Source organism: Leptonychotes weddellii, chromosome 8 (assembly GCF_054177405.1).
Source record: "Leptonychotes weddellii isolate Sample4059 chromosome 8, ASM5417740v2, whole genome shotgun sequence".
Lineage (NCBI taxonomy): Eukaryota > Metazoa > Chordata > Mammalia > Carnivora > Phocidae > Leptonychotes > Leptonychotes weddellii.
In genome coordinates this window covers 43,017,301-43,031,254 of record NC_138376.1, presented here as the reverse complement: position 1 = coordinate 43,031,254, position 13,954 = coordinate 43,017,301, and the positions used below count along the sequence as shown (strand labels likewise).

The following is a 13,954-nucleotide window of genomic DNA, read 5'->3' as shown; positions in this document are numbered from 1 at the left end:
GCTTTGCTGGCCTTCATGCTATCTTGCATAGATTTTTTATTATCCTTTATTTGGATGTATGTGGGAAACTTTTCCCCATATTGTATTATTTTTTAGCAGATTATTTTGAGAATGTGTACCTTGGAAATTGATTTAATATTTTTCTAATATTTTTTTCTAAATTACTCTTGAAACTTCCACTTAAAAATGTAGGGTTTGATGGGACATGATGGCTTGCCCGGTCAGCCTGGAACACCAGGATCTAAGGTAAACAAAATGAAACTAAATAAGATAGAAAACTTTATGGAAAATGATCATTTATGTACTCAGGAAAACTTTTAACTATACTGATTTTATTTAAATGTGGTTTTAATTCTATGAACAGTCATTTGTAAGAATGAAATCTTAGAACAAAAACTAAGCATATAAAAACAGCCTGATGTAAAGCAGGTCTGGTTTAAGCAGGAAAATGTCCGGAATCTCTCACTACTTGAGCCCCTCCTCTCTCATCATCCCAGGGGCACTGAGGACTGTGTAGAGTTGTATGGAGTTTGGTGCCAAACCCCACCAAATGGAGAGGGTTAGTAGTTAGGATTGAGGACAACTTTTTACCAGTTCCTGAGTCATCATCTTGATATTTTTATTTGGTAGAATGTATATGGAATTTTTATTGTAAAATGCCTTGTCATGGGTTTTATTAGGCATTCTCTCCTTCAGAACTGTGGGTAAGATAGTATATTATCTTTACTTTCATTTTTAAAAAATGTCAGGCAAGCCTGACAAATATGTTTAGGATGTCAGGTTAGGTTATTCTCAAGATAGAACTGAAACTCTGAATACCATGGTTGGACCATTTTCTAGGTATATGGAATCCTGTGCTAAGACAGCTATTTTTTTTTTTTTTTCTTAGTTTATTAGAGGCTCAAATCAAGTATGTTCTGGCTAGACTCAAACCATTCTCAACTATTTAATGGTAGAATGTAGGACAACCTTACAAAAGGAAATGATGGAATTGCTCTTTTGGAAGAATTAAACCTTTAACTAGACGTCATCCCATGGGAATAGACCCTGGGATACAAAACGAGTAGATGAGTAGATGACCTAATCTATTCTACTTTTAATTTCAAAACTACTTAGAGAAAGAAATAGGATAAAACATCATGGGAGCCCAGTGATGAGGGAAAAGTAGCTGCCTTTTCACCAGTGGTGGATCCTTGTGAATCCTTGGAGTATTGTGTGTCCTAGCAGTAGTAAGTATGCACAGAATTGGTATAAAACCCTTACCAAGTGGAGATCCTGCACAATATCTCAAAGTCATTTTCTAAGAAGATACAGAGTTAAGAAGATACATAGTAGTTGTAATTGGGGTACAGTGGACTCCCCCATGGTGTTCTGGATGCTCTAATTCTTATGAATTCAGCCTAAGATTTCATCAGCTTGTTTTTATCAACCACTTCACATTGTTAGCTCACACTGAGCTAGGGGTCATTAAATCTGCTGGAATTTTCATAAAAAGTTTTAGAACAATACTGTATGGCATCCACCACTTGAGTAGATTCTGCTGATATGGCTGGGAAAGCTGATATGGCTGTTTCCAGGATCAGTTTGCTTATTTTTACATGAATTACTGTAAAGTTTGTTTTCTCTCATCTTGTATTTGTGCAATTATTTTGTTAAAAATAGATTCAAAGTGTTAAAATTATACCTCTTGAATGTAATCTTTTCAGTGAGACACTTCAACACTTTTTCATGTAGTATATTAGCTCAGGTGTTCTGCAAAAGGCCAGATAGTAAATATTTTAGTCTGAGAGCCATATAGCTTCTGTTGCAACTTCTCAACTCTGCTATTATATTGCAAAAGCAGCCATGGACTAACTGTGTGGGATGTGCCTGTGTTCTGGCAAAACTCGATTTACAAAACCATGCATTGGGCTGGATTTAGCCCATGGGCCATAGTTTACTTACCTCCATGTTAGTTTATCTCTGCCTGTTTTGTCAACTAGTAAGTTTGTCAACTCTGCCTTCAATATCAATTGGTATGAATTTTAGGGTGGGACAAAAAAGTTGTATTAAATAGGGCAAGGACAAGGCTGAAACTCCATGGTGAATCTTTAGAAAACATCTAACTTGGTTTATAATACCTTTTTTTTTTTAAAAAAGCCATTAAGCCATACTATATTCTAGTTTTAAAAATTGTTATCTAAATGACATTAAGATATGTTAACATAATCAAGTCCTGTAACTGTAACTTGCAGCAAGTCTTGTCACCTCTGTGAATTTCTGCTTAATCACTTGTAAAAGTAGAAATTTTATGGAACCATTGTTCAATGGCTTAATAATGCTGTTACGTGCTGAATGCTTTAAGTCCAAATATTGTGTTCATATGTTTCAACATGAGCAACCTAGAAAACTTTTCAAAAGCTGAAAATGAAGTTGATTACCTTTACTTATTAGTACACCCAGTTTGGCTCTTGCTTTTGCCAGACATAGACTAGATTGGGATTTTAGGTATCAAAGTATATTTGAAAACGAACACTATCTTTGACAGTCTCCCCTTATTAGCCAGCAGATGTGTTCTCTCTATATATAACCAACCCCTTTTATATTTTTATATTCTTTGCCCTGTCAAGTTGGTGTTGCCCTCCCAGCTTCTATTAGAAAGGACTGCACTCGAATCCTGAAAAAGAACACTAAGTAAACATTTTCTGATTCATATTTTTTCAAAAAAAGAAAGCCACTGTACATTTGAAGCTAATTTTCTTTCCGTCAGTTGCATGCTGAAGGTGAGTCGTGCTGAGAAAATGAAACAGGGCAAAGATGAAGATTCTCAGTGTATAGGACGTTGTTAAAATACATGGCTCTGGTCTGTGGAGTATGGAGACCCAGCTAATTAGCACTGGTTCCTGAGGTTTCGTAACTTGTCCCTTACTTGTAGCTGCTAGCTTTAAAACATGCTTTTAGAAAGCTTTATAAATATGGGGACTCATTCCTTGCCCAAAAGAGTTTTTCTTAATAAGTAGGCTTAACATACAGAGTCTATGTTTCAAACAGTTGGAGAGTTGAAAATGTAAAAATTATTTTAAATGTATTCTCTTAAGTGTTTATATCAGATATATTGTGACTATATTTTTTAAAATTCAAATGGTTTGATGCATTGACAGGGAAATAAAGGTGAACCTGGACTTAAAGGGATGCCTGGGGCTTCTGGACTAAAGGTAATTATCATTTGAGGCATTTGGAAATATATTCAAAGAATTGTAAGTCCCCTTCATTATTTGATGTATCCCTTAAGAAAAGTTATATGAAATGAAGGATTATCTATATTACAAAATTAACAAACATGAAGGAAAATGGCCAATGTGAGATTTCATTTGTCTTTTGGACACTTTATCATAGTTTGGGTTAACAGACATAAACTGCCCTTTGGCTTGATTTTGCTAGAAATGGTAAAAGCCATATGCTAATATGAACCTCCTCTTTGGTCCAGAGAATATCACTGTCTTCTGTAACTGAAGGAAAGTGTGTGTAGCTCTCACAAGTGGTGCTATTTTTTTGTATGCTGATTGAAGGGATTTAGTGTGGGGTCTCAGAGCCCTTTATACCAGTTTCCTCCAAACCAAGTGGTTGATGTTTATTTCAATAGGATTTTCAAATCTCTTCAAGCCTTTAACAATCTACAGTAATATTCAACAGTTCAGGAATAGGCATAATAAGTAAAGAGGACAAAGCTCTTTCCACAAAAGAGAGTAAGCTTTAGTTGATGTGATAGAGTTTGAAATTAATGGTAAAACGCAAACCAAAAAACCATGAAGCAAGTTCAGGATTCCATCCTATATCTTACAGATATGACCTAAATGTCATTGACACATCATCACTATAACTTTCAGAAAATTTCCTCATGTAAGACTTTTAAGCAATCTTTATTTCATAAAGGAAATAATCCCTTGGGATTATCCATGGGATGATGGAGAGCAGAGGAATTAAGTTGTGGAATATTACCTGTACTGGAAATAGCTCAAGAATTTACTTCTAAAAAACAGTATTCCTTACGTACAAAGAAAAAAACATGAGTGTGTTTACTATTTAGTTACAAAGATGTTCACCCCAATATTGTTTATGAAAATAAAAATGGTGAAAACTAATGTTTAATAATTGGCATTTTATTAAAACAAATATGGTAAATCAATACAGTTAAGTACTATTCTGTATTTAAAATTACGTTTTAAAAACATAACGGCATATGAAGAACATCACGGTATTAATATATTTTGTGGTAAAAGACATTCTAAAATGAAGTATGCATACTGAGCAAATCTTAGTAACTAAATTGTTCATTGTGTGCTTGTGAGAGGTAGAGAGAAAATCTATAACAAAGTAAAAACAGTAATGAGATTTTCAGTAATTTTAGTTCTATTTACTCACCAGTTTTGTAACAATAAAATAGGTTCTTTAAAGTAGCAATATGAGAATAAGCAGTTTCAAGGAAGAAGAGAAAGTTAATAAAACAAAAGATACCTATGTTTATTATCATTACTTTATTATTTACTTTCTGGTTGAAGCTATGAAATAAAATAAAAATGACAAATATTTATAAAATTTTAAAACATTGCTATCAGAATAGTTTAACTAGCAAAGATAGGAAAAAGTGTAAGAAGTGTTATCAGGACTCCAGTTATCTTTTCATTCTTTACTATGTCTGCAGTAATAACTCTAAATGTCAACTAATTTTGTAACCATGGATTATAAATTGGAGATATATGTAGGGATAAAAACAGTGGTGTTTTTCATAAGCAGTAGGTTTGCAATCTTTATGTAATTTCTATGTTACCTAGGGAGAACAAGGAGCAGTAGGTCTCCCGGGAGAACCAGGATACCTGGGTTTACCTGGAATTCAAGGAAAAAAGGTATGCATTATTTAGGAGATATAATTAACTTTTAATCAGCTTTTTAGCATGTAAGTCTTCCTTTTGTGAAAGTATCATAGTAGGACTGATTATACTTTTAACGATAAGCTGACTTTTATATTTGTATATGTATGATCTGATCCACACCATGTCCATAGCTGTGGTATCTTTCATGTCCCTACATGGGTATGGTCTCCTAGATGAAGGCCTTGGATGAGGCATGCAGCTCAGAAAATGGAAACATATCCTTAAGTAATATCCTGTAAGTTCAGATTGCTTTGTTGTCAGTCCACATGAATCAGAATTTTGTAGGAAAAGTATTCCATGTCAGGCATTCTTACCGAAATGTGAACATTACTGTTACCAAAACTGGGGCAAAAGTGTAAAAAGATAAAAATTACACCCAGAATGTTTGACCATGAAGTTCCTATTTATGAAAGAGTGTATTACATAGAATTTCATTTAAAATGAATTTGAGGAGTTTAAAATACAAATCATGTATACTGATGTAGAATGATTTGGTGAGAGAAGAGAGCAACACTTTAGGTTCATTCTCTCTCCTCAAGTAAAGGAAGGCTGAAGCTATATCTATATAAATATTATTTGGGGGTTTTAAGACACAACTAACTGCCCATTTGTCAAAGAAGTCAATCCCACTGCAAATACATACATTTCAGGATAAAAGTAAATATACTGGCTTTTATTCTGGAAAGGATACTAACTTACATCTTCATCTATATATCCCTTGCTGTTTTAGTTTTTCTACCATTTCAATTTTCTGTTTCTCATGTGTTATATACTTGGCCCCTAGGTTATTATAACTAGTATGATCCTTGACCTTTTTTTTTCATTAAGCAGCTGGTAACACAGGAGAGACAGGGATGACACTCAGCAGCAATGAAGTGTTAGAAACTTAGTGCATATTAAGTAAACCTGTGAATATATGTTTGGATTTAGAGAAATTTAGTGTTCAAAACTTGCCCTTTAAAAGATCACCTATATTTTGTTTGTTGTAAACACAAAACTCGCTCTTTGTTTAGAGAGCATGGTAAGGTAGAAAAGAAATTTGGAAACAGTGTCCAGGTTCATCTTAGGGCAAGTGCTTATCTTTCTTGATTTGCAGATTCATCGTATTAATTCATATTCATATTCATGTCCTTGTAAGAACCAGGACATTGAATTAGTTGATCTCGAATATCTCCTCTAGCTGAAAAAATCCTAGGATTTTTATTTTTATTCTGGAATATGGATATCCCCCCAAATTCATTTTTGAAGCATATGTTTTCTAAAATACCATTTCAACATAATATTCTACTTCATTGCGTCCTATAAATGTGTGGCTACAACTGGCTCAATGGAAGATTTTCAGTTTGATTTAATAAAGCAACAGTTGTCAAAATGAGTTTTCTCATGTTTGTTTAACCTCAGATGGTGGTCAATACAGAAAATTGTCTTATTCCTGGTAAAATAGAAATTGTGGTCAATTTTCCTTTCAAATGTAAGAGCACAAGACAGTGTTCATTTAGAACATCATTTTGACATAATACGATTTTACTCTCTTCCCAAATACTGTTTTGGAATCAGCTTCTGCTTATAACTTGTGGAATTTATATGAGACCAAATATTTTTTTCCTGTGGAAAAATGTTTATTTGAAAGGATACAGAAGATCCTAGATTATGCTAAACATTAAACTGCCTTTTTTGCAGGGGGACAAAGGAAGTGAAGGTGAAAGAGGCATTCAGGTATGTTGCTGGCTTTTTTATTTTTGTTTGACAATAAAATCAGGGCTTTGCTCTTTTTAGTTCTTACGTGGTTTCCAACTCCTTCCTGTTTTGCCATCAGTATCTAATTGTTAAGTCCCAGCTTTCTTCCTGTCTTCTAAACATTTTAGTCATCATCAAATCTCATTTTAAGATTCTTCTTCACTTCAGTGTTATAGAAAACTTGGGAACCAAATAGTTCAACAAAAACAGTTATAGATTTTATTACATTATTTCTAATATCTTTATTTATATATTTATGGAAAGTATGTATGTTTCCAGAAATGCTTTGAAATGGCTTATGGCACAAATCAATTCGAAAAGAAACCATTAACACCAAATATAAAACATGTTCAAACTAACAGATGGAAGGAGAATTATACCAAAAAATTAAATCAGGCTGAGGACATCTAATGATTTAGAAGCATGTTTCATTTGGGTGTCTTAGCAACAAAGGCAAAGAACTCTAGAATTTCTGGAGGCATAAAAGGAAATTACAAATTGAAGTAATAGTAGAGTTAGACTCTACTAAGGTTAGAGTCTCAACAATTGTTTTTCAACTGTTGATTCAATTTCTTTTACTGAAGATATTCAGGTATTATTATGATGTCTTTAAGTTAATTTTGAAATGAAGAGTGAGGCAAATTTTAAGGAAGTGTCTGTGAGGCTCTAAACCTACATATTCCAATTTCCTTCTTGGTACTGAGTTTGGATATCTCATGTGCACATCAACGTGTCCAAAACAGAACTTGTCACCTTTCCCCATAAACCATCTCCTACTCTGTTCTTTGTCATGGTAATTGGTAGCACTGTGTAATGACGTGAGGGGAAAAAGTCTTGAAAGTTATCTTAAAATTCATTCTCTTCTCTCTCCACCAGCAGTTTCACATCTAAGTCTCTCTGGAACTTGGCCCCTTCTTCCTGTCCACACTGTCCTAATCATTTCTTGTCATGGGCCTCAGATTACTGCAGTGTCCTCCTCACTGGTCCCTTGAGTGCAGTCTCCTTCCTTCCTCCCATGCTCCTACCAGCATGCAATAACTAAGCTACACATCTGCTCAGGAATCCTTCCGTGGTGCCCCACACATTTCAAGATAAAGTCTGTCCCGGAAAGTGCTTCCTTGTTTGACTCTTTTTGGTCATTTAAGGTTGAGTCTTTTTCCCTACCCTATAAGATGCCCCTTCTGTCAGATACCCCTTCCTGTTCCTGTAGTATCCAGCCCAGATATTTAAGTATGCATTTTCATTATTCTTGATTTAATGGCTTATCTTTCCCACCACACAGTAAGCAACATGAAGGTAAACAATATCTTTGTTTCAGTGTCCCTCTGGGCCAGCAAATAGGTGTCACTCAATAAATATTAGGAGTTCACTTAAGTAAATAAGTGAATAAATCACGATGCAAGAGTGATTGAAAATTTAAGTCACTAGATCATTCATTGATTATATTACCTAGGTATTTGTTTTCCTAGAAATTGCTAATTATCTTGTCCAACGTAGGGATGAAGTAGTGCTTTAGGGGCTAGGACCATGTATTATATATGATGGATATCCAAAAGTATTTATTAAAGGGACAAATGTGTTTATATCTTTATTAATTTTCCTCTCTTATTTGTCCTGATTTAAAGATCTTCATGCAAAATGTTTTCTATGGTACTCATCATACTGAAGTATAATTGACATATAATAGTATATGGTTGACCCTTGAACAATGTCGGTTTGAACACCCCAGTTCCACTTACATGCAGTTTTTTTTCAATAAATATAGTACAGTATCATAAATGTATTTCTCTTTGTTACGATTTTCTTAACATTTACTTTTCTCTAACTTAATTGTAAGAATAGGATATATTACATATAACATACAGAAGATGTATTAATTGATAGTTTATATTATTCATAAGGCTTCTGGTAAACTGTGGTCTATTAGTAGTTAAATCTGGGGGGAGTCAAAAGTTACACACAGATTTTTGACTTTGAGGGAGGTTGGTGCCCTCAACCTCTGCATTGTTCAAGGGTCAACTATATTGCAGGTGTACAACATAATTATTCAAAATTTGTATACACTGTGAAGTGGTCACCACAATAAGTCTAGTTACCACCTATCACCCTACATAGTTACAAATTTTTTCTTTTGATGAAAACTTTTGAGAATCACTCTCTTAGCAACTTTCAGATATACAATATGGTGTTACTAACTGTAGTAACCATGCTATACATCCATCCCCAGGACTTCTTTATTTTATAACAGGAAGTTTATGTCTTTTGACCCCCTTCACCTATTTCACCCACCCCCCTCCATTCTGGCAAACATTATTCTGTTCTCTGTATCTATGAGCTTAGGTTTTTTGGTTTGGTTTGGTTTGTTTGTTTTATTTTGTTAGATTTCACGTATAGGTGAAATCATACAATATTTGTCTTTCTCTGATTTATTTCACTTTGCATAATGCCCTCATGTTCCAGCCATGTTGTCACAAATGGCAAGATTCCATTTTTCAAAATATATGAGTAATATTCCACTTTGTAGTGTATTTTTAATTTTTAAAAATTCCTTTAAAGATGTCTTCTTGTCTTGGCATGTGTATAGTCAGCACTGAACATAGTTATGTCATTGAAATTAACAAAATGTCCACAGCCATTGGATTTTTAAATTATTTTCATGTTGTTAATATTAGGGTTGATTTTTTTTTTCTTCCTCTGAGAGACTTCTTCCTCTCTTGCATCATTTTATATATTTGCATCACTGGTTTGGTGACATTTCTTCTTAACCACAGGTTAATACATAGTTTGTGTCTTAGATGTGATTGCATTATATGTGTGCAAGCTAATCAGTAATTTTTATTAAATTTTAAAGGGCCAAAAGGGAGAAAATGGAAGACAAGGGATCCCAGGGCAACAGGTATTTTTGTTTTCTCTGATGGTCGATGAAATAATGAATCACATAACTGGATGGTGTTGGGAGCCGGTTACTTGCAAATGGAAATGAGTGGGAAGAACAGCAGATGTAGTACACACCCTAAGCACGCGAGGAAGAAAATGTCAGGTGGTGGTGCTGATAATGGTTGGCTTTAATCATTTGCCTTATATTTTCATTTTTCTGTACTGATTGGTGACTGTTATACTTGCTTTTCCATGCTTTTTTCTGGTCAAGTGAATGACTGTCTTGGAATAGTTATTGGCCAAAGGCAGCCATCCAATGGCAGTATCTCCATATCTACCGTTCAGTCTTGATTTATTTCTTGACATGTGAGTAGTTGAAGCCTGTTAGGAGGGGAGGAATGTACTTGTTTCCCTCTTACGGGTTCAGAGATAGAATTTACTACGCTGGAGATTAATTAGATACTATCTTGAGGGACTGTGTTACGGAATAGATTCACAGTGAAATTGTTTTGCTTCTTCCCTGTCTAGACTCTCCTTATTAAGTAGTGTTTGTAGTGAGATTGCCATGTGGCCTGCAAGTTCAGTCAGAGCTAAATGGGGCCAAAAGAGGCCTACAAATGATTTGTACTTGATGTAGCTTGCGTGCTGCTGCATTGCTGAGAGTTGAGCTCAGATCCAGCTTGGTCCGCACTTGGAAGGGCAAAGTGTACACATGAGTCCCCTGGTGGGGTAGACCTCTTTCGAATGTGACATTCAAGAGATTCAGTAATTACACTGGTTCTGAAGAGAGGGGGATAAAACTGAGTGGTGTCTTTGAGGACAGAGGTCTCTGTGTCCCTCAGCTGGAGAAGTGAGAGACCATGGGGGCGAGGTCTGAAAGCATATGGTCACAAGGTTATCTATAATAGAGGATGGAAGGTTAGTGCTGGTATTAAGGAGACTTGAGAATTTAGAAGCTAACACCAAGAACAAAAGTAACTAAGAGGAGAAATGGCCCGACTTTGCCTGCATACAACTGTGTTCAATAAAATGTGTCTTTTGATTTTGATGCCCCTCCACTTGACTCCGATCCTCTTGATGATACAGCCAGCTCTGTCCCCCTTCTCCTCACAGACAACACAGACTTGCCCCCTTGGTTTCCCTGAGTTAATCACACAATATGTTTAAACAGCTGTTCTCATAGGAGGACCTTCACCTCTTCATCCATTCAACCTCTGCAACTCAAGCCTTTCCCCCCAAATTCTTACAGTAACTGTCTGAAAAGAAGGTTATTTCCTGTCGAGTCTGAGCTCCCAACTTCGCTAGGTCACTGGCTTCCGGATGACACTTTCCACAGTTCCCTTAACGTGTTTTCTTTTTCCCCTCACTTCTCAAGGGAAAGAGCGGTCTGCTCCCTGGGCTTCTGCCCTAGATTTGTTGGCCGCTGCATTTCTCACCACCAGGAACTCTGAGCCCTCAGGGAGTACCTGGGGGTCAGAGCAACTCTTGCTTTTCAGCAGCCAAATAGTTGTCCCAAGCTCTTTAAATAAACAGTACTAGTTACCTGTCATTTTACCAAGTGCTGCAAGTGTGTGATTTCTTGGCTTTTGTGTTGTGTTTCGCTCATGAGATCATCCTGGTGGATTCTCAGATGACAGCTGTTTTCAGTTTTAGCTCTAATTCAGTTCTAGTTGTGCAAACTGAACTCTCTTCCTACCCAAGCTACCGGTTGTAGGGTTATGTCTGGTAGGGAACACCCCTGCGTTTCTTCAGAAACCTCAATATTTAAAGAATAGTCTTACAGTGTTTTACTTGCTATATTTACATGAAAACTTGGTGTTTTTATGCTCTCATTTTGATTTGAGAATCTGCCTTTCTCTGTGCCATACATGGATTTTTCCCTAATTTGTCTTCCCTTTTGTCTCATCTGGGTGTCTTTGTTCACGGAACCTAGAGATGAAGCCAAATAAATATTCAAACGCAAAATATATAGTGTAAAATGTTATATGCTAAATTTTGTATTGAATTGTGGAACACCCTTTCTAACTGTAAAGTTGAATCATGAAATCCTGCCTGTGTACGTGCAAGCTCTACCCTTGTTCCTGAACTGGTATGGGGTGAGTTTAGAGCCTGAGTGTACAAGGAATTTCAAAAATGGGAAATTCTAATGCCTTTCTTGAAAGTTCTTATCACCTGTAATGTGTCATTGTAATGAACTCCCAACTAGAAGTGGGAAGTAATTTAATAGAGCCATCCAGATGCATTCAATGATTGTAACGGTGAGTGAGTTTCCTGTGTGGGCTCCCCAGTGTGTGTATCACTTGGGGAAGAATACCATTTATACCTCACATGGCTTTTCTAATCTCTGAATTACCAGCTGTGAATGGTTTAGGTATAGGACAGATGGGTATTTTCTTCCCTAGTAATCATTTTGAATGGCATATTTGCTTTAACTCATCTTTTACAAATAGTACTCAATTGAAATTTAATTTTAAGAACATAAACTTGGGAAAATAGAACATTTAATCACCAAATAAAAGACTAAATATATCTTACCTGATTTGAGTTTAATTTCCATTAAAATAGTAATGTATTTAAAAATCAGAATAGAATTTAAATAGAATTCAGCTAGAATCCCATTCTAACCTACATATTTGACCTGCATATATAAAAATATTCATATCTAAGAATGAAATAGTTACATAAATTCACATTTTCTTATTACCCAGTTAGCATATTGCCTAGTCATTAGTCTCCTTTAAAAAGACAAAAAAGGTGATGGCCCTTGAATGGGCGGGACGTGGCCGGAACTAAAGTGCGCAGTGTCGCAGTTGGTGCACGCTGTGACGGCTGGGGTTGAATTTAGCGCTTGGTGATCTTTCCTCTTTTCTTCTTCCATTCGCCTCAGAAGAGAACAGTCACCACACTCATGGCAGGGATTTTGCGCTCCATAGTTCAGAGGCCCCCAGGCAGACTCCAAACTGTGACAAAAGGTGTGGAGTCTCTTATTTGCACGGATTGGATTCATCACAAATTTACCAAGTCAAGAATTCCAGATAAAGTATTTCAGCCTTCACCTGCAGATCATGAAAAATATGGTGGGGATCCACAGCACCCTCATAAACTGCATATTGTTACCAGAATAAAAAGTACAAAAAGACGTCCATATTGGGGAAAAGATATAATAAAGATGCTTGGATTAGAAAAAGCACATACTCCTCAAGTTCACAAGAATATCCCTTCAGTGGACGCAAAACTGAAAGTGGTTAAACATTTGATAAGGATCCAGCCCCTGAAGTTGCCCCAAGGACTTCCAGCAGAGGAGGACATGTCTAACACGTGCCTCAAGAGCACTCGGGAATTAGTGGTGCGGTGGCATCTAAACCCCATAGACCAGGAAGCAGTTAAGTCCTAAGGCCAGAGCAGTTTCATATTAAAAAATGTAAATCATTTTTATTTAAAGGTAGTGAGAAAGTGTTCTCATTAAAACATATTTTAGATACTAGTCCTTTTCACTGGCTAAAAAAAACCACAAAAAAATAAAAAAGGTATCATGTGTAATTCTTTCACTGATTCTATCAGTACTTTTCAAATTAAAAACTAAAGTTTGATTAAACCTGTGGCAAAAAGTGCATGCCACATTTCTAGTACTGTACCTTGCACAGTTATTATAGTTTTTTTTCCTATTAATTTTCAAAGGGAATTCAAGGCCATCACGGTGCAAAAGGAGAGGTATGTTTCTTCATGTCTTATGCTCTCTTTTCAGTCCTTATTGCTTCAATTTTCAATGCTGTATAAATCTAGCTATTGACATCACAAACAAAATGCTTTTCATGTTCTTCAGTTCTTAAATAGTGATTTTCATAATATGTGGATTCACTGAATTAGTTATGAAATGTTACATATTTGTGAACATTAATGGTTCTTCTAGATTAGGAGCTCAGTTTTTTCCTGCATATATTCAACAAAGAACATGGTGTTTCTGTATTTGTCTCTCTAGAATTTAAACGCTTTGGGAACAGGACTGTGTCATGTTTGCTGTTTCTCTGGCACTAAACGTATTGCCTACACAATACGCTCAATGAAGAGAGGGTATTTGTGGAGTTGGGGGGATGGGTGGATGGATAAATATATGAAGTTTCTCTTCTGATTGATAACAGCATTTCACAGCTGTTCCCTATATAATGTACATCATATATACCTCTGTATATAGTCATATGCATATCCTTAAGGAATTCTGTGATGCAGTTATACCTTCTGAAACATTTAAATAGAGCTTTTAAAGATTTCTTTTGATTTCAGAGAGGTGAAAAGGGAGAGCCTGGTGTCAGAGGTGCCACTGGACCAAAAGGAGAGTCTGGGGTGGACGGCCTGATGGGGCCTGTGGGTCCCCAGGGGCAGCGTGGGGTAGCAGGTCCTCAGGGACCTCCAGGATTGGATGGGAAACCCGT

At 36.0% G+C, this 13,954-nt stretch overlaps 1 protein-coding gene and 1 pseudogene across 7 annotated transcripts in view; both read left to right on the top strand.

The window, feature by feature from the left end:
• The window catches only part of COL21A1 (collagen type XXI alpha 1 chain), a 217,989-nt gene that overhangs the window by 199,339 nt on the left and 4,696 nt on the right, over nucleotides 1-13,954 (top strand). For all 7 annotated transcript variants that reach the window (XM_081828461.1, XM_081828455.1, XM_081828454.1 and 4 more), the window contains 7 exons: nucleotides 193-246; nucleotides 3,141-3,194; nucleotides 4,812-4,883; nucleotides 6,591-6,626; nucleotides 9,499-9,543; nucleotides 13,203-13,235; nucleotides 13,806-13,952. In XM_081828461.1, the coding sequence (XP_081684587.1) occupies nucleotides 193-246; nucleotides 3,141-3,194; nucleotides 4,812-4,883; nucleotides 6,591-6,626; nucleotides 9,499-9,543; nucleotides 13,203-13,235; nucleotides 13,806-13,952 (441 nt within the window). The remainder of the gene's footprint in view (nucleotides 1-192; nucleotides 247-3,140; nucleotides 3,195-4,811; nucleotides 4,884-6,590; nucleotides 6,627-9,498; nucleotides 9,544-13,202; nucleotides 13,236-13,805; nucleotides 13,953-13,954) is intronic.
• LOC102727460 (large ribosomal subunit protein uL30m pseudogene) lies at nucleotides 12,254-13,008 on the top strand (annotated as a pseudogene).